At 40.0% G+C, this 25,462-nt stretch overlaps 1 protein-coding gene across 1 annotated transcript in view; it reads right to left on the bottom strand.

Moving 5' to 3' along the window:
• The window catches only part of Cimip6 (ciliary microtubule inner protein 6), a 49,500-nt gene that overhangs the window by 17,480 nt on the left and 6,558 nt on the right, over positions 1–25,462 (bottom strand). The window contains 2 exon segments of the mRNA XM_021178156.2: positions 3,860–4,013; positions 12,643–12,850. Of these exon segments, the coding sequence (XP_021033815.1) occupies positions 3,860–4,013; positions 12,643–12,850 (362 nt within the window).

Genomic DNA, 25,462 nt, shown 5'->3' with positions numbered 1-25,462 from the left:
GATAGCTGAAGGTGCCATCCTGAAAAACGCCGTCCTACTATATTTTTATTTAATTGAGCCTGAAGAACAGTAGACACTATGCAAATCATTATGGAGGGGTCAGGAAAATTAAAAATGGAGATGTCATATGACCCAGCTGTACCAAACTTGGACATTTACCCTACGTTCTCTGAATCAGCATGGCATGGAGACACTTGCATGCTCATGTTTATTGCTGCACTTCACAATAATCAGGAAGTCATCGAACCTGTTTAGCTATCTACAGATGAATGCATGATTGTGTAGTTCATATACACAAAGAAATATTATGGCCCATACAAATGAAATCATGACATTTTCAGGAAAATGGCCAGTATAAAAAAAAATCATTAAGTGAAATGACCCAAACTCAGAAAGAAAAATACTATATGCTTTCTTTCACATGAGTAACCCAAATTTAAATTTTTATGTGCATGAGTACGTAAATGTGTGTGTATATGTAAATCATAAAGTGAGAAAAGGGGTGATGAAAGAAGACACCTTGAGGGTGGGAGTGGAGGAGGGGTGGATTGGTTTAAAGCAGAAGGTTGGAACTATTTGGGAGAAAGAGAACTGGCTAGAGGGAGTGAAGGGGGAGGGAGTGAAATGAAGGAGATTAGTCAGAACAAAATGACATAACCTCTCTCCATATTGTATGATGGATGCAAGAAAAACATTCTGAGCTTCCTAACGCAGATTATTAAATATTTTTAGATCTAAAATGATTTTACCTGACAATGTCATTCTAGTAAACTGAGTTACATTTTTATCAAAACCACAGCTCTATTAAGAGTCAACAAAAGATTTCTTTTAGAAATCACTGATGCTCCAACCTCTGTGATTTGGTCAGTCTAGTTGAAGATAGATATCAGCCAGACCAAAGGTCATGACATTAGAAGATAGAAAGTGATAGGATGCAGCATGAGATAAAATTACATTGTAAAGGGGGTCATCCATCAACCAGGTGGAAAGTCTAGTTCGCATTGTCACTCTTGGAAATGGGGCCCAGAGGGTATCTTTACAGGGAAGCCTCATTAACCTAACCCTTTCCTACCTATTACTAGCGTCTCCACCCAGTTAACCCTTTGCCTGTTCTCGTCTTCACAGTTTACAGCTCTGTCCAACTCAGAACACTGAGAATGTTATATGTCCCTGGATCTTCATCTTATGAGACTCTAAGGTGCCACAAAAAGTGCTTTTAAAATTTGTTATGCTTCTCTCTTGTTGATCTTCATGTTAATTCCATTCGTAGGCCCAACAAAAGACCCCAGCAGGGTAAGATAAAATTTTGCAGTATTTTATTTTCTTACTTGAAAACTGAGAATGTCAATTGTATCACTGCATCCCTACACTCTATAGCAGTGGTTCTCAGCCTTCCAAATGCTGTGATCCTTTAACACAGGTCCTCATGTTGTAGTGACCTCCAATCATAAATACTTGGTATTCAGGATATCTGATATGTGACCCTTGTGAAAGGGTCACTTGACCTCCAACCTCAAAGGATCATGAGTCACATGTTGAGAACCACTGCTATATACAGTTAATTTAAGAATAAAATGAGTTTATATTTGGAAAGTTTCATAAAGTATGCTTGAAATAAATGTTATGTTTTAGTCACTATCTCATCTTCATTTTATCCTTTTCAGAAAAGAGCCCTAGAGAGAATGGACCTCCCAATGTCTTCTCTACCTGGCTCTTCTTCTCTCAAAGTTTCAAGGTTTTTGTTTTGTTTTAAGGTCACAATGCTTCCTTGCCTTGGCATAATTCTACTTTTTGGCTGTCCATTCATGATTAAAAATAGGATAAAGACCAGAATAATTTTCCAAAATAACTACTGTGGTAGTTATCATTTGGCTACAAATCTAGGCTGTAACTGTCTTCATTTTTAAAAAAGATTCCTCTATTCCTCTATGTGTGTGCCTATGTGAGTTTATATGAACCAACAAGCCAGAAGATGGTGTCAGGTCTCTGACGGTGGATGCTACAAGTGTTTGTGAACTGCCAGGTGAGTGCTAGGAGCCAAACTAGTGTCTTCTACAAGAGAAACAAGTGCTCCTTAGCCACTGCACCATCTCTCCAGCTATTAGTAGTCTGTCTCTCCATCCCTCCCTTCGTTCCTCCCTCCTTTGCTCTCTTCCGTCCTCCCTCATTCTCTTTTTTCCTTTCTTTATTTATTTTGAGATGGAGTCTCACTACATGGTTCCAGTTGGCCAGGAACTTCCTATGTTCACCAAGATGGCCTCTAATTCAGAGATCCACCTGCTTCTAACTTCTAAGTGTTGGGATTAAAAAAGTGTGCCATTGCCATCATGTCTGGCTCTTTGGTCATTTATAACGTTAAGACAGGGTGGAAATTGCTGTTAGTGAAACCCTGACTTGGAGCAATGTTTTTCTGTTCTCTTCATTCTTGCCCTCACCTGTGTCTGCTGATATGCCTGAGGGTCTATTACAAAGGTCATGTTGTCTTTGTTATGTTTCTTTCTAGGCATTTCTTTATTCTCTTTGGCCTACCTTCAGAATTTCTCCCACATGCTCCAGAAAAAAATTTCTTCTCTTGTTTTCATCTTATTATTGCTTATTTCTCTGCTACTATTCCATAGACTATTTGTAGAGTCTTAGGAGGCAGAAAATCTCTGCACTTGTTCTACAACATCAATCATAAGCACAAAATTTCTTTCTAAAGGAGAGGCCATGGTCATTGATGGCTTGTTAGCCTTTTTCATGAACCCTTACCCTCAAGGTAGGAATCATGCTGCATATTATTATTTTCTATTTTTCTAATGCCATGACCTTCAGTCTAGCTAAGAGTCAACTAGACTGGTTAAATCACAGGGGTCAGAGCATTAATGATTTCTATGGAGTCATTTGTTGACTGTTATTAGCACTGTGATTATAAGAGAATATAATTCAATTTACTAGAAAGCCATGGTCAGGTAAAATCATTATAGATCTGAAAATATTTAACAATTTGTGTAATATTATTTCTCAAGTTATGTATTTTAAGACAGTAATTTGGAGACACAATCTAAAAATAAGAGTGAGATGATAAAAAAAGAGAAGATATCTTTTGGAAATCATGCTTATTCTTAGAATAAGGCTATTCTACAGGTCAACTTTTGTATTTAACTTTTAAATTCATGTTGCACAAAACTTACTTGACTATTTTTTTCTTTTGAAAAGCACTATATACAAAGATAATTAACAATTAGCATCTTAGTTTCCTTTTCTGGTATTGTGACAAAATACTCCAAAGTAAGAGAAAAAGGATTCATTTTGGTTGACAGTTCCAGAAGAATGGAGCCCATCATGGCAGGGAAATCATGCTGGCAGATATTTGACGCTAGATAGTCACACTGTATTGACAGGAGGTAGAAAAAGAACAGGAAGAGAGATTGGGCTATCCTAAGTGTGGGATAGTGTGCAATGTAAAGGCTCTACAAACATATGACTGGCTGGAGATCCAGTGGCTTCCGAGGGACATTTCACAAACCACAGCAATCAGTGCCCCTCAGAGTATACTTTGAGATACTGCCAGTTAGAGTCAGATTCTATTTTAATAGTTACAGTTTTTATAATTTGATGGGAAAGCTGAGCAGATTTCTCCTAAGTTTCTGACTTTGAAGTTGGTGTAATCAATGGTTTGTACAGTATCTAGAGCTACTGGACTGGAGAGACTTCCGCTGGGAAGAAATAACAGGCTTTTAGAGGACTATATATGTTGTGTATGTGTTTTCAACTTCTATAGAGAAGTCTTTTTTCTCAGGAGGTGCATATGCACTGAATGTATCTTAATTCAATAGCAGGAAAGAGAGTAATAAAGTTTTTGCATGGATAACCTTACCTATTCCACAAGAAGGCTTTTGCATCCGGCTGTGTTTGACTGGCAAAACCAGTGGGCATGCTGGCTTCTGGAAGTCACTCCGCTGGACACTCTTGGTGTCATAAGATGGTTGGGAGACATGTTTTGGTGCTTCACTATGGAACCACCATTTTCTCTTCACAGAAAAAAATGGAAATGCACTGTCAAATAATGATGGAAATTTTCATTTGATGCTTAAAGTCTATGAATATTCAGTGATTTAATGTAACAAGATATTAGTATAGAATTATTATTCACTTTGTGTATGGTTCGTTCATATGACGTATATGTGCATGCAATACTCATGAAGAGGACATGCCATAGGGTACCTTCCTCAGCTGCACTTCCATTTTGTTTATTGCGACAGGGTCTACCACTGAACCTGAAGCTAACCAATCCAGCCCAGCTGGGTGTCTAGTGAGCTCCAGGGATCTGCTTATCTCTGCCTCCTCCTCTCATTACGTTCCCATCCTAGTCCCCCAGCAGTGTTATTACAAGCATTTCTATCTTGCGGATCCAAGCTCAGATTCTCGTGGTAACACACAGGTTACTGAGGAAATGTTCCCCCTGGCTCAGGAGTTTGAACACTTGGTTCCAGTTGGTGTTGCTGTTTGGGGAGATTGAGGAAGCAAGACCTTGCTGGAGCTGTTCTGTGTTGTGGTAACATTGAAGCCTCTCAGCTTCTTATTCTTGCCACCCTGACTGCCCCTTGATGCCCCTGCTTCTCTTCCTACAATAGATTCATATCTTTAAAAACTTAAGCCAAAATAAATTCTTCCATAAGTTGCTTTTGGTTGTGATGTTTTGTCACAGCAACAGAAAAATAACTATGAAGCAAGCAAGCCTAGAAATCTGAGTTTCATCTCCGGAACCCACAGTGTAGGGATAGAACTGTCCCCTGAAATTGTCTTCTGAGCTCCATAAATGCATTGTAGCACTCTAACCTGCTCACACATACAAATAATAAAATAAATGTCTTTAAAAAAAAATCAGCTCTGACTCTGTAGTAAGAGATGTCTGTAATATGATTTAAGAGGAATGGGTACATATATTACAATAATAAATTCTGACAATTGAGGCTCCATTGATACACAATGGGAGAGGTATTCCTAGGGTCACCCCACAGAGCTGCACAGAACCTCTTAAATGAGCTCAGCTTCTCGAAAGACAAGCAAGGAGCCGGGCGTGGTGGCGCACGCCTTTAATCCCAGCACTCGGGAGGCAGAGGCAGGTGGATTTCTGAGTTCGAGGCCAGCCTGGTCTACAGAGTGAATTCCAGGACAGCCAGGGCTATACGTGAGAAATAACTGTATACTGTATGTCTAACAAGGTCAACTTATTGATAGAGACTGTTGATAAGCTTAGAAATAGAGTAAATTTGTGAAAAGGCCAAAGAGAGCAAAAGTATCTTGTGGGGATGGGAAGCAAGAAATCAAGAAATGATGAAAATAAGGAATGCGAACATTGTTCTAGGCTGAAGGCACAGCTACTAATCCTGGTGGATTGTAAGAAGTATTCTTAGACTGGACAAGATGGGATGCACAGAAAACAGAGGATCAAGAACTGAACAAGGGAAGCAGATCTCAGCTTGTTAAATCAGCACCAGTTTTAGGCCAACAACTTGCAGCCAAGAATAATAAAACAAAGGGCAATTATAAACACATTTCACAGAAATTGAGCAACTAGGAAATTCAGGACAAGACTGAAATTGACTAATGTTTTATATTTCCAGAATGAGCTATAACATGGATTTTTAAGTGGACTACTTGCTCTGGGTCTTAAGAAAATTCTAGAACAGATTACTAAACAGATGGTATCTTCTCACTATCTGGCTAAAAAGTCGTTTGCTACTGGTCTTGGATTGCCTGCTTTCTCACAGCTCTCTATCCCATAATTATGACAATGCTTATTATGGCAAACTAGAATATGCTTTCTTTTACTTTAAGAATAATTCTGAAGTGGGCACATCCCTTTACAGACAAGAAACATATAGAGATTAAGAAATACCTCCAGGTACAGTGCTGTGGCAGCCACCAACACCTACCTACCTGTACATGCCCCAAATTCTGTGTTCTGTTGTCACTGGCTAGGGCAAATAAGCACAGGTTTAACCACACCATCTCAAAGTGCTAAGTGTCTTCGTCCATACTGTGTAGGTGGACTCTCATGGATGGGGCAATTCATAATGTAAGTTCATTGACTTTCAATTCTGGAGCCTATGAAATGTAATAAGAAAACAGCCAGGCTCCAGCAGGTTTGGCAACTCTAATTCAACAAGAACCTCCACTCCTCAATGTGGCAGGGGTGGGAGAGGTAAAATAGAGGCCTGATAATGATAGGCTTGCCCTTTTATGCCAGAATTGAGCTCATCATGAGGCAGTGCCTTCAAGGCCTAGGTCACATCTCTCAACACAGACAGCGGCTTTTAAATTTCAATATACATTTTAGAGGAAACAAACTTTGAAACCATAACTGTAAGTGCCTCGAGGAAGTTTTCCTATATAAAGGTTATCAGGCATATACTTAAACCATAGACTCTTTGAGGAGAAGGAGCTTATTTTGCTAATACTCAAGTAACTGAAAAAGTAACTTTGGGCAAGGGAACCATTAGGGAATGTCTTGGGCCTTGATGTTGTCTCCTATAGTATAATGCAAGCAGAGATCTTGAGTTCACCTTAAAGAAAACTTCTGTAATTTCACAAGAATGAAGTATGATTGAATTAGGTCTCTGTAGTTAGATTGCTCCATGAACATTAAACATGGATACGTGTTCTTCCCTGTTACTTTCCTGTTTGGGGCCTTCCTCCTCATATCTGCAAAGTGTGCTCTTGAGAACACATGTTCACGTATGAAGGATCCATGCCTTCCGATCCAGGTGTTTTCTTACAAGACACTATGACACCAATGAAACAGAGGCTTCTTGTCTCACTTATGTGGTTTTATCTCACTCTCAGGTGAAAAGCTAATAGAAAAAGTCACTGTTCCATGGCTCACTCTAGTGTTCATTGATTGGCTTTGCCATGAAAATTAGTTTATGGCAAAATAAACCAAACGGGAGAAGTAGCAGGGTGTGATGGTTTTGTCTGGGCTTTGGAGGGTGGGCTCCATTTTGCAGGTTGTAAACGGAGTACTGCCTAAAAAAAATGTAACTATTTCTTTTTCTTATTCTGAGGCCTATCTCTTATTATGTCTGTCCAAGGACACTATTCTCTGGGGCTCCTTTTAAGGGAAATGCCTATATATTCTCGACAGCAACAATCTCCCTAACTCTGACCTGGAGAGCTTCATGACTGTTGTCCTATGAACCCACTGGTCACACTTAGAAGTAATTCTAAGGAAATGACTGTGTTATATACCTATTAACCTATTAACTGGGACATAACTCACACTATGGAGGAGGTTGTTGTGATACAGGCCTTTAATCTCAACTCTTAGGAGTCAGAGCCAGACAGGTCTCTGTGAGTTCAAGGATAGCTAGCCAGCCAGATATAAGCAGCAATTTCCTGTCTAAAACCATCGCCTCCACCACTACCACTATCACTACAACTACCATCACATCACTTCCACAACCACCTCCACCACCATCTCTACAATCACCACCTCCACCCCCATTTCTACAAACACATCTACCACCACCTCCACCAATACCACCACCATCACATCACCTCCTCTACTACCACCACCATCTCCACAACTACCATCACACCATCTCTACTTCTAACTCTACCACATCCAACTCCACATCACAATCTCTACAAGCAAATCTACTACCACCTCTATCAATACCACCACCACCTATACCATCTCATCCACCACCACCACCACCACTACCACCTCCATCACCAACATCCACCACCACCACTACCACATTCTGGGGATTCCCAAGGACACGGATTTCTGCCAAAACTTTACACAGACCATGGAATTTAATTTGTAGAGCTCAGTGGCTTAAAAAAAAAAAGTGGAAGTTTTATCACAATGATTAGGCAGTCAAGGTCATGTGAGTTACAATGTTCTCAAACTGGTATCTCAATGATACCAGGGATGCGGAAAATTTGCTTTTTAAAAGCAACTCTTAAAGTCTCTTATGACAGTTACTTCTAAGCTGTGTTCTGTGGAACAACAGTTCTCTGGCCTATTTATTAATAGATGTTATTCAGAAGAAGTTCTATGGATAAAGCTATCTTGGAAACGAATATTTTCAAGCAAATTCAAGCATGCTTATCCCAAGATTTCTCAAAACTGATATAAATGGTGACTCTCTGAAAAAGGTATTTGGAAATAAACCTTTGACTTAACTTTGGAAATGTATTTTTTCAAGGAGATGAACAATGGCTAGTGTTCTGAAACTATACGTTGGAAATATGTTTTAGTAAACACTAGAAAGAAGGGTCACTGTGGGAGGGATGGGAGGGGGCAGCATTGGAATGTAAATAAATAAATCAGTATTAAAAAAAGAAAGTACCTGAAGGGACCCTGGTTAGCTAAGAGTATGGCAAGCATAGCTCTGGCAGGCCACGCCCTCTTTCCCATCATTCCCTCTGTGTTTCTAAAAATTCTTAGATTACATTCCTGAACCTAATCACCAAGGTCTATTCCCTTATTTGTCTTCTTTCTCCTCTTGAAACTGTCTACCAGCTATCAAAGTATTGAAGTACAGCAATTAAAAGACCCCTTTGACTGCCCTAATTAACATGCCTAATCAAAATTAAATACTTCACCCACACACAGGGTTTTCCCCCTTGTACCTTTATAAACCACCCTTTGCCTGCGGGCCACATCTGTCTCCTATCTATCCAGAGGCAGTCCTTTGTCCCTTGGGACAAATACCCCTCCTCCCTCTTCTTTGTTCTTTACCCCTTCTCTCTCCTGTCTTTGACTCTTATTCCCTGACCTCTTTTCTGCTGAAGCAAATGAATCTTCTTTGTACTGAGTACTTGGTCTTGGAGGTCAAGGGCTGATAATTTTTCTTTTAATACCAATTGTTCCTGTTAGATTAGCTTTTAACAAAATTAAACAAACAGCAGCAGCAGAAAACTAGCTTTACTTTTTCTAGCACCCAAATTTTATGACATTAGGTAGAAATGCATATATGATCATTTCATTTAAAAAAAAAAATCTTGTAAACCAATAAAACTAAAAGCCAGGTGTGGGAACACACTCCCATGATTCCAGTACTCAGGAATCTGAGGAAGAAGGCTTGGGCTACCCACATAGGAAGATACTACCCTACGTAGGGGTCCTACCAGACTAACCAACCAACCAAAGAAAACATATCTTGAGATCTCAGTGTACAATCATACCAGTAAACAGCAGTTAAAATATTTAGGCAGCTTAATTTTACTTGAAAGCCAGTATTACTATATTTTAACTAACCTAACTTTTAAAAAGAAATGTCATCTTGAATAAAGGAACAAATTTTACACATGTGAAATAAAAATGAGCATTTTTTAGGTTCCTGGAAATGAAGGCATTAGCAAGTTCATTGTTGCTTTCCTTTTATTTTTGAAATACGAATATTCCCTTCATCCCTTCATGTGTACACCAATCCCTCTGTAACTGTGATGCATCTTGCTCATGTCTGTCCTACTCAGCTTCACACTTCCTTGGCCTGGCTCTCATTGGTCTAGTGAGTGTGTAACAACTGTCAGCTAGCCTTCCGGATGGCAGTGGCTAATTTTTGTTGTTGTTTTCCACAATATTTATAATACAAACTATAGTAAGTCATTTTGGATTAAGTTTTCAAGCTTCAACCTTTCCATTTTCCGAACTAGTTTCACCCTCTTAGTGTCTCCACCGTGCAGAGAAATGACTTAAGATATAAATCTGAACTAACACTTGTTCACTGTTAACAGAGGAATGTTAGATGGTGTTAGTATGGAGGACCCCACAGACAATTTACATTTAAATATGTGAGAGCAGAACTCCACCTAACCATCCATGGGAAAGTAATGGAACAGGGTGAGGTGTCTGAGACCATTCACATGACACACCTCTCCTTCCACAAAAGTCATACTGGAAAACACTTATGTGAGAAAATGCAATGGCAGATTATGTTGTTCAGTTCCTAGACTCAACACTGTGTTAGGTCTCCTACTTTAGAATCCAGCTTTAAGTAGGATACAGTGATATCCTCAGGCCCACAGCTGTGCAGATCAGCAAAATGTGCTACTAAGAACAATTGCTTCTAACATGCTTCCTTTGTGAACCAAGAATGTTCAATATGGTAGTCACTTCCTCACTTAGAACCTTATTCATGTGACTTTCTCTGATCACCTATTCAGAACTACAACTCTGGGCCAGCAAGAGGGCTCAGAAAGTACATGCACTTGCCACTAAGTCTGATGACCCAGGTTTGCTCCCCACAGCACTGACACATGGAAGAGAATAGGTTCTTGCAACACACACACACACACACACACACACACACACACACAGAGAGAGAGAGAAACAAAATTAAAAGAATAAGGTTGCAATTCTAGCACCAGCAGTCTTCCCTGTCCTCCATGCAAGCCCATACCATTCAGCATCCTAATTAGTTTACTTCTGTTGCCCATTCCTCCATTAGAATATGAGCAGCCTAAGACCAGAGCATTTCCACCATTTATTTGACTCAGTGCTGAATCTCTAGCATCTAGAAAAGGACTTGACCAAAAGTATCTATTTTAAGCCTGCTGCATAACAGTTTCCTCAGAGACTAAACAGGAAACTCCTAGGGCAGGAAGGTATATAACTCAAAATAGCTCCAGGAAGTCCCTGAAATTGATGAGATTCACTAGGTCCCTCTTGCCTGAGTAACTAATAAAGACTGAGGTGAAGTCCCTTTCAGAAGGAAAGAAGCTGAGCTGCAAAACAACAGAACAAAACAAACAAAATACAAGACAAAATAATTAAAACATCAACCTCTGAGATCAGACTAGCTGCCTAGAAGAAGCAGAAATTAGCCTTGTTGACTGGAAGAGGTTTAGGCCAGAGTCACTTGAGAGGGACACTCCAACCTGTTGAGCTGCCTGCAGGCTGTGTACTATGTTCCATGTTTTCTAGTTGTATTTTGGTTTTGGGGTTTTTTTTTGGGGGGGGGGTTGTTTGTTTGTTTGTTTGTTTGTTGTTTTTGTATTTTGCTGTCACCCCATGCTGGGGTGGACCTTGGTGATGAAGCTGTCTCTGAGTCTTTCCGGTAAGTAAGCCCAATAGAACTCATCGATACACTAAGTTGGTTTTTCATGGGATCCCTACTGTGGTTTGTCACGAGATCCCTATGTGGGATGAGTAGATATGCATGCTGCATCTCCACAAGAAACATTTTGTTACACAACAAATCCTCACAATAAACTATCCTCACTCTATAGATAAGGAAGCCGAAGCTCATTTGACCAGAGTCATGAAAAATATACAGTGGCAGAGAAAGGGTGAAAAAAACGAGAATGCAGCAGAGAACAGAACTGTAAATGCATTTTTTCCCCTGAGAGGATTTTCTTTAAAGCCACAAACTATATTAATTAATTTCTATGGCTCCCTAGAAAAGGATAAAACTATAGAAAACAGGTCAGTTTGGCAACTGTCATTCTGTAGCGAGAGAAAAGGTTGTGTACAAAGGAGCTCAGGGGAAGTTTGCAGGATGAAGGCAAAATTCCACAGTTGGCTTTGTGTGGCTGACATAAGAATTTTTGTGTGGCACCTTTGGCAAATGGATAGGACTACACACTTGAATTGGTGAAATTCACAGTGTAGACAGAAACATGTTCCTCTGACCAGCCAAATACATTTTGTCTTAACCTCTGAGCTTGTGAATAGTTGTGCCACACTGCAAAGGGGCATTGTTGGCAGGAATTTTGAGATGTGGGGTAGGGTGGGTTATCCTGGAGTATAGGATGGGCCTACAGTAATTTCAAGGGTCCTTCTATGGGAAGGGCTTGAAAATTGTCCAGAGGAAAGAGGTGAAGGTGTGCTGCTGCTGACTCCGAAGAGGAAGATGCCTTGAGTCAAGATCTAGAGGTAGCTTCTTCATGCTGGGAAAGGCAAGAAACAAGTTCCCCCTTAAGACCCCTGCTGAGAACCAGTGAGGCTGTCTTGGAACTTCCAAGCTTCAGGACAGCCTGAGAGTAGACCTGTGTTTCTTTAAGTCAGTACTGAAGCTTGTAACTGAAAACAGCAGCAATAGGAGATGACTACAACTATCTAACAAATCTGACTCAAAAAATAATGTACTATATTTATTATGGTAGATAGAGTGAGAGGAGCTTGGCTTACCCAATAGTCCTGGGCCAGAAAGAAGACTGTAATATTTGTTTACTATGTAACCACCCAGGAGTATTATCTATAAAATATTTTAAATACCATTTTATACAGATTGTAAAGATTAAAGAATACAATTTACATAAAATTTAACTTATTCCTAGCAGTGGAAGCTAGTCTTTTGTAGAAAGGCAGAATTTCGGAACATCATGGGAAGTGCTATGTTAGCACATGACAGAAACACAACCCTACAGAGAATGCTGTTCAGCAGTCCTCAGGCAGCACTTACTGGCTACAGACTGATGCTCTAGAAACATTAGCTGGATTCTTCCTTCCATCCCCCTACCCACCCACAGAGAGCTTAGATGCCATGGTTCTCTACTAAACCCTAGGTTACTGCTTTAACTACTTGTAACAACAGCAATGCTCTGAGATGTGTCATGACCTTTAAATAGACTGTAATCAAATTGCCCTGCAAAACAGCTTCCGAATCTAATTCTACATTTATATATAGTAAGCGTCAGTCCAACCTGCTTTTCTGGCCCTTTATTATCAATGTAGGGAACTGGCTCGTTGTATGTTCTTGCATTTGTGTATATGAATTTAGCATAATTTACACGTCTTCTGTCCACACATGGTTTTGGGTGTTGTGTGCTTTTCCCAGGACTTTTTTCATTTTTGATTTCTACTTTTCTTTCAGCTACACATGCTATACCAGCATCTTCTGTTTCATGCTGTCTGAAAAACATAAGTGGTAAATCGTTTATCCCAATAAGCATCTCAGTAATTATAACTAAATGAGATAAGATATAGATATATTTCAAGCATTTGGTAGAGTTATGCTATTAAAATTTGAAATTGGGGTATCTTCTCACTCTAAATCCTGCAGCAATGAAAGGAGTCTGTGTTAATAGTGATTATTATCATGGCATACTAGTATACTGAACAAACTATCATTTTTTGAAGTAAAGAGTAATGACTTGATTGTGCTTATAAATCATGAAGTATTTATGCACATGGGTAGTTACATGCTAATCTGAACATATCTTTTTTAAAAGTTTTATTATTGGGCTGAGGTGATGGCTCAGTTGACAAGAACAGGTAAAATATGTTGCCTCACATGTACCTGAGTTCAAATCTCAGCACCCATGTAAAAATCAGGGTATGGCTGCAAGTGTCTGCAGCCTCAGAGCTGTGGGAGATAGAGACAGGAGGATCACTGGGGATTTCTGATAGCCAGCCTAGTTATAGGTTCAGGGAGAGACTTTTCTCAAGGGAATAAGGCAGAGAATGGTAGAACAGTGTACGCCAATATCACTCCCACATTAGCACATGTAGATAGATAAATAGATAGATAGATAGATAGATAGATAGATAGATAGATAGATAAGATAGATGGAAAAGTTCCGGTTAGCAGCTTTTTACACTGTATGCCTAGATAATTCAAGCTTCTTTTTAAAAATTATTTATTTATTTATTTATTTATTTATTTATTTATTGCACTCTAGATTTTATTCCCTTGCTCCTGTCTAGCCTATGACTGTTCCACCCCCCATACCTCCTCCCCACACCCTGTCTCCACAAGTATGTCCCTATAACCTACCCCCCACACAACTAGACCTCTAAACTCCCTGGGGCCTCCAGTCTCTTGAGGGTTAAGTGTATCTTCTCTGACTGAACCCAGACCTATCAGTCTTCTGCTATATATGTGTTGGGAGCTTCATATCAGCTGGTGTATGCTGCATGGTTGGTGGTCCAGTGTTTGAGAGATCTCAGGGGTCCAGGTTAGCTGAGACTACTGGACCAGGATCACCCTCCTCCTCAGCTTCTTCCAGACTTTCCCTAATTCAACCACAGGGGTCATCAGCTCTGTCCATTGGTTAGGTACAAATATCGGCATCTCCATTGGTTAGGTACAAATATCGGCATCTGACTCTTTTAGCTGCTTGTTGGATTTTCCAAAGGGCAGTCATGATAGGTCCCTTTTTGTGAGTGCTCCACAGCTTCAGTAATAGTGTCAGGCCTTGGGACCTCCCCTTGAGCTGGATCCCACTTTAGGCCTGTCACTGGACCTTCTTTTCCTCAGGCTCCTCTCCATTTCCATCCTTGTTCTTTCAGACAGGAACAATTATGAGTTAGAGTTTTGACCATGGGATGGCAATCCCCTCCCTTACTTGATGCCCTGTCCCAAGATACAGTCCACAGAACTCAAAAAAGTCAGCAAGCTGAAGAGCCCAAGTGAGGATGCCTCAGTCCCACTTGGGAGGGAGAAGAAAGCAATCACAAGGGGGGAGAGAGGGATGAACCTGGGAGGGAAAGTGGACAGGTGTGGGGTTTGGAGGAGGGGAACCTGAAGACCTAGGAAACAAACAGCAGAAGAAATCATGAAAACAATTGAAGATATGAAGAGAAAACTGAATAAGAAGATAGAATATCTGAAGAACAAACTTAAATAAAGCTTTAAAACTCAGGAATCCAAACAAAAGGCTCTAAGGAAAGTGTCACCCATGGATCATGTGGAAAAGAGAATATCTGGTCTTGAAGACATGGCAGGGACTCTGGGTCACTATATATAGACAAAATTTATGAATAATAGGTATAGAACAGTAGTTCTCAGCCTAATGCTATGACCATTTAATACAATTCCTCATGTGTGGTTTCCCTTCCCCAACCCTGGAACCTGCTTGCTCAAGGGTGGAGTTTCCTGCTCATTCTTTCTGCCACGCCCACTGCTGGACCCTGTCGCTTTGCTGCTTGGAGACACACACGTGTTCATTCCTGCTACTGGACCCCGGGTTACTTGGCGGGAAATCGGGTTCCCTCCCCCTTCCTTTATAACTGAGTGTCTAAAGAAGTAAAATGGAGCTTTGATCAGAATGCTGTCTTAGCTACATTTCTTTCTCTCGCCGCCTAGCCCCTCTTCTCTTCCAGGTTTCCAAAATGCCTTTCCAGGCTAGAACCCAGGCTGTGATCTGCTGGCAGGACACAACAGATCTGCTGGCCGGACACAACACTCATGTTGTAGTTACCCCTAACCATAAACCTATTTTCATTGCTACTTCATAACTTTAACTTTGCTACTGTTATGAATCATAATGTAAATATCTGTATTTTCTGGTGATCTTAGAAGACCCCTGTGAAAGGGTTGTTCAACTTCCAAAGGGGTCATGACTCATGGTTGAGAACTCCTGGATACAAAAGAATGAGAAGAAACCCAGAACAGGGACATAGAAAACATTTCAACAAAATCATAAAAACATTTACTAAATTTAAGAAAAGAGATGGGGCAGAATCGGTGGGAGATAGGAGAGAAACCAAGAGGGTTAGGAGAATGAAAGGAAACATGTATATTTGGGGGGTGGGAGAAAGTGGGGGAGGCCTCTAGAAAGTCCCAGAGATCTGGGACATGGGAGGCTTCCAGAACTCAATGTGGGTGACCATAGCCAAAACTCCCAATAGTGGGGAGATAGAACCTGAAGGGACTACCTCCAGTAGTTAGACAGGGCCCCCAGTGAAGGGATGGGGACATAAACCCACCTTGAAAATTTTTGATCCAAAATTGTTCCTATCCAAAAGTAGTGCAGGGACAAAAACTTGAGCAGAAACTGAAGGAAAGGCCAAATAGTGACCTGCTCAATGTGGGATATATATTTAAGCTATCAAAGTTAAATCAAATGAAGTAAATAATTTAAGTAGATATACAACAACCATTGAGAGATAAAGTAATTAAGGATCTAACTGAAAAACAACAACAACAAAAAAAAAAACCAGTAACATTTTGATACAGATTAAAAGTTCACCAGAACTTCAAAAATGAATTGACTCCCAAATTATTCTGTAAAAAAGAAAAGGAGGGAATTATTCTAAATTATTTTTAAAATCCAGTATTACTCTTGCATAAAAAGACAAAAAGGAGTCAAAGACTTAACAACAACAACAAAAAAAAAAGAAAGAAAGAAAGAAAAGAAAAAAGAAATATGTAAACATCTGTATTTTCTGATGGTCTTAGAAGACCCCTGTGAAAGGGTTGTTCAACTTCCAAAGGGGTCATGACCCATGGTTGAGAACTGCTGGATACAGAAGAATGAGAAGAAATTATAGGCCAATCTGATGAATATAGACACATAAATAAAATTTCTCAATAAAATATTTCAAAACAAAATCTAAAAGCACATAAAAAAGATCATCTTCCATGATCAAGTTAGCTTTATTCCAGAAAGAGGCAGGAATGGGTCAACATACAGAAATTACTAGATGTAATCTGAGCCAGGCAAGGGGGCACACAACTTTAGTGAAGCTAGAGGTAGGTATATCTCTGAGATTGAAACCAATCTAGTCATCATAAAGAGTTCCAGGTAAAACAGAACTACACAGTAAGACTCTATTTCATAAAAGCATAATACAGAGATAAATGAATAAATGTACTCCATATTTTCCATATTTTATGTGTCCACCACATAAAAAAGATTCAAGTAGATCCGTTCCGGTCGGGGTGAGCCCCACCATCTTCTGCCTGAACCAGGCGGAGGCCACCAAGGGCTCCATAGTACCTCCCACGCCACAGGACCTGGGGATCACCTCGAGATCAAGAATCGCAGAGGGTCTTGTGCCAGCAGAAACAGGGACAAAGGAACCCCGCCCAACCAGAGGCTGGGATTCTTTCCAGTCGGGGCCAGCCCGGACATCTTCTGCATGAACCTGGACAAGGGCATCAAGGGCCTCAGAGGACACTCTATGACTCTCCACACCGCAGGACCCCTAGCATACCCAGGACCTCATAATCACGGGAGAGAACATGGGCGACAGAAGCAACAGAACTTCTTTGACAGGGTCCCTTCTGGCCTTCATCCTCAGCCAGGAGGCAGATCTGAGACACCTTCCTTGCCAGAGGAGAGTCAGCCTACAGGTAGGGCTCTGACACCAGGACTCAGGAGGTAGATCAGAGCTCCAGACTTCTGGACACCTGCCCCATAAGAGGAGAGCTTGCCTGCAGAAAGTGCTTGGACCCACTGGGACTCAGGTGAGAGTTGGACTTCCAAGAGTGCTGACAGAGGCTAACAGAATCACAGGAGGAACAAGCTCCAGCCAGAGACAGCTAGAACATTAACACCAGAGATTACCAGATGGCGAAAGGCAAATGTAAGACTCTTACTAACAGAAACCAAGAACACTGTGGATCATTAGAAACCAGTACACCCACCACAGCAAGTCCTGGATACACCAACACACCCAAAAAGCAAGACTCAGATTTAAAATCATATCTCATGATGGTGGTAGAAGATTTTAAGAAGGGCATTAATAACTCACTTAAAGAAATATGGGAGAACACTGCTAAACAGGTTGAAGGCCTTAAAGAATAATAGGAAAACACTGCTAAAGAGGTAGAAGTCCTTAAAGAATTACAGGAAAACACTGCTAAACAGGTAGAAGTCCTTAAATAATTACAGGAAAACACAACCAAACAGGTGATGGAATTGAAAAAAAAAACATTCAGAACTAAACAAAAAATTCTCACCTGAGGAATATGAAATGGCTGAGAAGCACCTGAAAAAATGTTCAACATCCTTAATCATCAGGGAAATTCAAATCAAAACAGCCCTGAGATTCCATCTCACACCAGTCAGAATGGCTAAGATCAAAAATTCAGGTGACAGCAGATGCTGGCGAGGATGTGGAGAAAGAGGAACACTCCTCCATTGTTGGTGGGATTGCAAGCTTGTACAACCACTCTGGAAATCAGTCTGGCGATTCCTCAGAAAATTGGACATAGTACTACCAGAAGATCCAGCAATACCTCTCCTGGGCATATATCCAGAAGATGTCCCAACCGGTAAGAAGGACACATGCTCCACTATGTTCATAGCAGCCCTATTTATAATAGCCAGAAGCTGGAAAGAACCCAGATGTCCCTCAACAGAGTAATGGATACAGAAATTATGGTACATTTACACAATGGAGTACTACTCAGCTATTAAAAAGAATGAATTTATGAAATTCCTAGCCAAATGGATGGACCTGGAGGGCATCATCTTGTGTGAGGTAACACAATCACAAAGGAACTCACACAATATGTATTCACTGATAAGTGGATGTTAGCCTAAAACTTAGGATACCCAAGATATAAGATACAATTTGCTAAACGCATGAAACTCAAGAAGAATGAAGACCAAAGTGTGGACACTGTGCACCTTCTTAGAATTGGGAACAAAACACCCAGGGAAGGAGTTACAGAGACAAAGTTCGTAGCTGTGATGAAAGGATGGACCATTTAGAGACTGCCGTATCCAGGGATCCATCCCATAATCAGCTTCTAAACGCTGACACCATTGCATACACTAGCAAGATTTTGCTGAAAGGACCCAAATATAGCTGTCTCTTGTGAGACGATGTCGGGGCCTAGCAAACACAGGAGTGGATGTTCACAGTCAGCTATTGGATGTATCACAGGGCTCCCAATGGAGAAGCTAGAGAAAGTACCCAAGGAGCTAAAGGTATCTGCAGCCCTATTGTTGGAACAACATGATGTACTAACCAGAACCCCGGAGCTCTTGTCTGTAGCTGCATATGTATCAAAAGATGGCCTAGTCGGCCATCACTGGAAAGAGAGTCCCATTGGACTTGCAAACTTTATATGCCCCAATATAGGGGAATGCCAGGGCCAAAAGAATGGGAATGGGTGGGTAGGGAAGTGGGAGGCTCTATGGGGGACTTTTGGGATAGCATTGGAAATGTAATTGAGGAAAATATGTAATAAAAATATTAAAAATTAAAAAAAAATTCAGGTGACAGCAGATGCTGGCGAGGATGTGGAGAAAGAAGAACACTCCTCCATTGCTGGTGGGATTGCAAGCTTGTACAACCACTCTGGAAATCAGTCTGGTGGTTCCTCAGAAAATTGGACATAGTACTATAGGAGGATCCCGCAATACCTCTCCTGGGCATATATCCAGAAGATGTTCCAATCGGTAATAAGGACACATGCTCCACTATGTTCATAGCAGCCTATTTATAATAGCCAGAAGCTGGAAAGAACCCAGATGCCCCTCAACAGAGGAATGGATACAGAAAATGTGGTACATTTACACAATGGAGTACTACTCAGCTATTAAAAAGATTGAATTTATGAAATTCCTAGGCAAATGGATTGACCTGGAGGGCATCATCCTGAGTGAGGTAACCCAATCACAAAAGAACTCACATGATATGTACTCACTGATAAGTGGATATTAGCCCAGAAACTTAGAATACCCAAGATACAAGATACAAGGCACATGAAACTCAAGAAGAAAGAGGACCAAAGTGTGGACACTTTTCCCCTTCTTAGAATTGGGAACAAAACACCCATGGAAGAAGTTACAGAGACAAAGTTTGGAGCTGAGACAAAAGGATGGACCATTTAGAGACTACCATATCCTGGGATCCATCCCATAATCAGCCGCCAAACGCAGACACCATTGCAGACACTAGCAAGATTTTGCTGAAAGGACCCTGATATAGCTATCTCTTGTGAGACTATGCCGGGGCCTAGCAAACACAGAAGTGGATGCTCACAGTCAGCTATTGGATGGATCACAGGGCCCCCAATAAAGGAGCTAGAGAAAGTATCCAAGGAGCTAAAGGGATCTGCAACCCTATAGGTGGAACAACAATATGAACTAACCAGTACCCCCTGGAGCTCGTGTCTCTAGCTGCATATGTATCAGAAGATGGCCTAGCCGGCCATCAGTGGAAAGAGAGGCCCATTGGTCATGGAAACTTTATATGCCTCATTACTGGGGAACGCCAGGGCCAATAAGTAGTAGTGGGTGGGTAGGGGAGTGGGGGGGAGGAGGGTATGGGGAACTTTTGGGATAGCATTGGAAATGTAAATGAGGAAAATACCTAATTTAAAAAAAAAAAAAAGAAAGAAAGTCAGAAGATACTGGACAGATGTTATGCAAACCCTAAGAGAACAAAAATGCCAGCCCAGTCTACTATACCCAGCAAAACTCTCAATTACCATAGATAGGAAACCAAAATATTCCATGACAAAACCAAATTCTCACAATATCTTTCAACGAATATAGCCCTTCAGAGGATAAAAAAGGGAAAACACCAACACAACGATGGAAACTACGCCCTAGAAAAAGCACGAAAGTAATCCTTCAATAAAAGTAAAAGAAGACAGCCGTAAGAACAGAATCCCAACTTTAACAACAAAAATGACAAGAAACAACAATTACTTTTCTTTAATTCTCTTAACGTCAATGGACTCAATTCCCAAATAAAAAGACATAGACTAACAGACTGGCTACATAAACAGGACCCAACATTTTGTTGCTTACAGGAAACCCACCTCAGGTCCAAAGACAGACACTACCTCAGAGTAAAAGGCTGGAAAACAATTTTCCAAGCAAATGGTCCCAAGAAACAAGCTGGAGTAGCCATTCTAATATCTAATAAAATCGACTTGCAACCCAAAGTTATCAAAAAAGACAAGCAGGGGCACTTCATACTCATCAAATGTGAAATCTACCAAGATGAACTCTCAATTCTGAACAGTTATGCTCCAAATGCAAGGGTAGCCACATTCAATAAAGAAACTTTAGTAAAGCTCAAAGCACACATTGCACCTCACACAGTAATAGTGGGAGACTTCAAGAACCCACTCTCACCAGTGCACAGATCCTGGAAAAAGAAACTAAACAGAGACATATGGACACTAACAGAAGTTATGAAACAAATGGATTTAACAGAAAGCTACAGAACATTTTATCCTAAAACCAAAGGATATAGCTTCTTCTCAGCACCTCATGGTATCTCCTCCAAAATTGACCATATAATTGGTCACAAAACAGGCCTCAATAGATACATAAATATTGAAATTATCCGATGCATCCTATCAGATCACCATGGACTAAGGCTGATCTTCAATAACAGCATAAATAATAGAAAGCCAATATTCACGTCAAAACTGAACAACACTCTACTCAATGATACCTTGGTCAAGGAAGAAATAAAGAAAGAAATTAAAGACTTTTTAAGAGTTTAATGAAAATGAAGCCACAACATACCCAAACTTATGGGACACAATGAAAGCAGTCTTAAGAGGAAAACTCATAGCCCTGAGTGCCTCCAAAAAAAAAAAAAAAAAAAAAAAAAGAAAGAAAGAAAGAAAGAAAGAAAGAAAGAAAGGAAGAAGGAAAAAATTAGAGAGAGCATACACTAGCAGCCTGACAGCACACCTTGAAGCTCTTGAAAAAAAAGGAGGCAAAATCACCCAAGAGGAGTATACAGCAGGAAATAATCAAACCTAGTGCTGATATCAACCAAGTGGAAACAAAAAGAACTATTCAAAGAATCAACCAAACCAGGAGCTGGTTCTTTGAGAAAATCAACAAGATAGATAAACCTTTAGGCAGGCTAATTAGAGGGCACAGGGAAAGGATCCTAATTAACAAAATTAGAAATGAAAAGGGAGACATAAAAACAGAACTTGAGGAAATCCAAAACATCATTAGATCTTACTACAAAAGGCTATATTCAACAAAACTGGAAAACCTGGATGATATGAACAACTTCCTAGACAGATACCAGGTACCAAAGTTAAATCAGGATCAGATTAATGAAATAAACAGTCCCATTTCTCCTAAAGAAATAGAAGCAGTCATCAATAGTCTCCCAACCAAAAGAAGCCCAGGATCAGATGGGTTTAGTGCAGAGTTATATCAGACCTTCAGAGAACACCTAATTCCAACTCTCCTAAAAGTATTCTACAAAATAGAAACAAAAGGTACTCTGCCCAATTTATTTTTATGAAGCCACAATTACTTTGATACCTAAACCACACAAAGATCCAACAAAGAAAGAGAACGTCAGAACAATTTCCCTTATGAATATCGATGCAAAAATACTCAATAAAGTTCTCACAAACCAAAACCAAGAGCACATCAAAAGATCATCCATAATGACCAAGGAGACTTCATCCCAGGGATGCAGGGATGATTCAACATACGGAAATCCATCAACGTAATCCACTATATAAACAAACTGAAAGACACATGATCATCATGTTAGATACTGAGAAAGCATTTGACAAAATCCAACACCCCTTCATGATAAAAGTCTTGGAAACATAAGGAATTCAAGGCCCATACCTAAACATAATAAAAGCAATCTACAGCAAACCAGTAGCCAACATCAAACTAAATGGAGAGAAATTCGAAGCAATCCCACTAAAATCAGGGACTAGACAAGACTGTCCACTTTCTCTCTACCTACTCAATATAGTACTTGAAGTACCAGGCAGAGCAATTCGACAACAAAAGGAGATCAAGGGGATACAAATTGGAAAGCAAGAAGTCAAAATATCACTATTTGCAGATGATATGATAGTATATATAAGTGACCCTAAGAATTCCACCAGAGAACTCCTAAACCTGATAAACACCTTCAGTGAAGTAGCTGGTATAAAATTAAGTCAAACAAATCTGTGACCTTTTTCTACACAAAGGATAAACATGATGATAAAGAAATTAGGGAAACAACACCCTTCACGATAGTCACAAACAATATAAAATACCTTGGTGTGTGACTCTAAGGAAATGAAATATCCGTATGACAAGAACTTCAAGTCTCTGAAGAAAGAAATAGAAGAAGATCTCAGAAGATGGAAAGATCTCCCATGCTCATGAATTGACAGGATTAATATAGTCAAAACGTCTATCCTGCAGAAAGCAATCTTCAGATTTAATGCAATCCCCATCAAAATTCCAACTCAATTCTTCACTGAGTTAGAAAGGGCAATTTGCAAATTCATCTGGAATAACAAAAAACCTAGAATAGCAAAAACTATCCTCAACAATAAAAGAACCTCTGGTGGAATCACCATGCCTGACCTCAAGCTGCACTACAGAGCAATTGTGATAAAAACTGCATGGTACTGGTACAGGGACAGACAGGTAGATCAATGGAATAGAATTGAAGAACCAGAAATGAACCCACACATCTATGGTCACTTGATCTTTGACAAAGTCCCTAAAACCATCCAGTGGAAAAAAGACAGCATTTTCAACAAATGGTGCTGGCACAACTGGCAGTTATGATGTAGAGGAATATTAATTGATCCATTCTTATCTCCTTGTACAAAGTTCAAGTCTAAGTGGATCAAAAAACTCCACATAAAACCAGAAACACTGAAACTTATAGAGGAGAAAGTGAGGAAAAGCCTTGAAAATATGGGCAGAGGGGAAAAATTCCTAAACCAAACAGCAATGGCTTGTACTGTAAGGTCAAGAGTCAACAAATGGGACCTCATATAATCCCAAAGCTTCTGTAAGGCAAAAGAAATTGTCAATAAGACAAAAAGGCCACCAACAGTTTGGGAAGGGATATTTACCAATCCTAAATCTGATATGCGACTATTATCCAATATATACAAAGAGCTCAAGAAGCTGAACTCCAGAAATTCAAGTAACCCCATTAAAAATGGGGTACAGAGCTAAACAAAGAATTCTCAACTGAGGAAAACCGGAGGGCTGAGAATCACTTGAAAGAATGTTCAACATCCTTAATCATCAGGTAAATGCATTTCAAAACAACTCTGAGATTCCACCTCACACCAGTCAGAATGGCTAGGATCAAAAATTCAGGTGACAGCAGATGTGGAGAAAGGGGAACACTTCTCCATTGTTGGTGGGATTGCAAGCTTGTATAACCACTCTGGAAATTAGTTTGGAGGTTGCTCAGAAAATTGGACATAGTACTACTGGAAGGTCCAGCAATACCTCCCCCGGGCCTATACCCAGAAAATGTTCCAACTGGTAATAATAACACATGCTCCAGTATGTTCATAGCAGCCTTATTTATAATAGCCAGAAGCTGGAAAGAACCCAGATGTCTGTCAACAGATAAATGGATACAGAAAGTGTGGTACATTTACACAATGGAATACTACTCAGATATTAAAAACAATGAATTTATGAAATTCTTGGACATATGGATGGATCTGGGAGATATCATCCTGAGTGAGGTAACCCAATAACAAAAGAAGTCATTTGATATGCACTCACTGATAAGTGGATATTAGCCCAGAAACCTAGAATACCCAAGATACAATTTACAAAACACAAGAAAATCAAGAAGGAAGACCAACGCATGAATACTTCAGTCCTCTCTAGAATAGGGAACAAAATCACCATGGAAGGAGTTACAGAGACAAAGTTTGGAGTTAAGACGAAAGGATGGACCATCCGGAGAGTGCCTCACCCAGGGATCCATCCCATAATCAGCCACCAAATGCAGATACTATTGCATATGCCAGCAATATTATGCTGAAAAGATCCTGATATAGCTGTCTCTCGTGAGGCTATGCCAGTGCCTGGCAAATACAGAAGTGGATGCTCACAGTCATCTATAGGATCGAACATAGGGCTCCTAATGCAGGAGCTAGAGAAAGCACTCAAGGAGCTGAAGGGGTCTGCAACCCTATAGGTGGAACAACAATATGAACTAACCAGTACTCCCAGAGCTCGTGTCTCTAGTTGCATATGTATCAGAAGATGACCTAGTCGGCCATCACTGGAAGAGAGGCCCCTTGGTTTTGCAAACTTTATATGCCCCAGTACAGGGGAATGCCAGGGCCAAGAATTGGGAATGGGTGCATTGGGGAGCATGGCAGGGAGAGGGTATAGGGGACTTTTGGGATAGCATTTGAAATGTAAACGAAGAAAATATCTAATAAAAATTTTTAAAAAGTTTCAAGTACAAAAGAAATACACAATTATCTCATTGGATTCAGAAATGGCCTTTGACAAAATTCAAAATTCATTCATGACAAAACTTTTGGAGACTCTAGGATAAATGGACCTATCTCAACATATTAAAGGTAATCTATAACAAGCCTTCCCAATATCAAGAACACAAGGATGACTACTTTCTCTATCACTATTGAATATAAGGCTTGACATCTAAGCTACAGCAATAATACAAGTGAAAAGATGATATGAAAGAAAGTCAGTGTTTTCTTACTTGCATATATGATTCTATATATGAAAGATTCTAAAGACTCCACCAGAAAACTTCTAAAACTGATGAACACATTTTTAATTAACACACAAAAAATCAGAACACATACCAAAAAGGAAATCAGGGAAGCAATCACATTTCATCAACTATGTGTCTGTGTATGTGTGTGTCTGTGTGTGTGTGTAGAATAATATATATGAATAAATTTAACTAAGGAAGTGAAAGACTGAAAATACAAGAAGATGGACATATCTGCCATGACTGGAGATTGGCATAACTAATATTTTGAAAAAGGCCACCTTAGCAAAAACAATTTACAGATTAAATGTAATCTCCTTCATAATT

The sequence above is a fragment of the Mus caroli genome, unplaced genomic scaffold, assembly GCF_978045245.1.
Source record: "Mus caroli unplaced genomic scaffold, Mus_caroli_1 scaffold_13, whole genome shotgun sequence".
Lineage (NCBI taxonomy): Eukaryota > Metazoa > Chordata > Mammalia > Rodentia > Muridae > Mus > Mus caroli.
The sequence above is the reverse complement of the archived record's forward strand: the minus strand, read 5'-3'. Positions and strand labels throughout refer to the sequence as shown.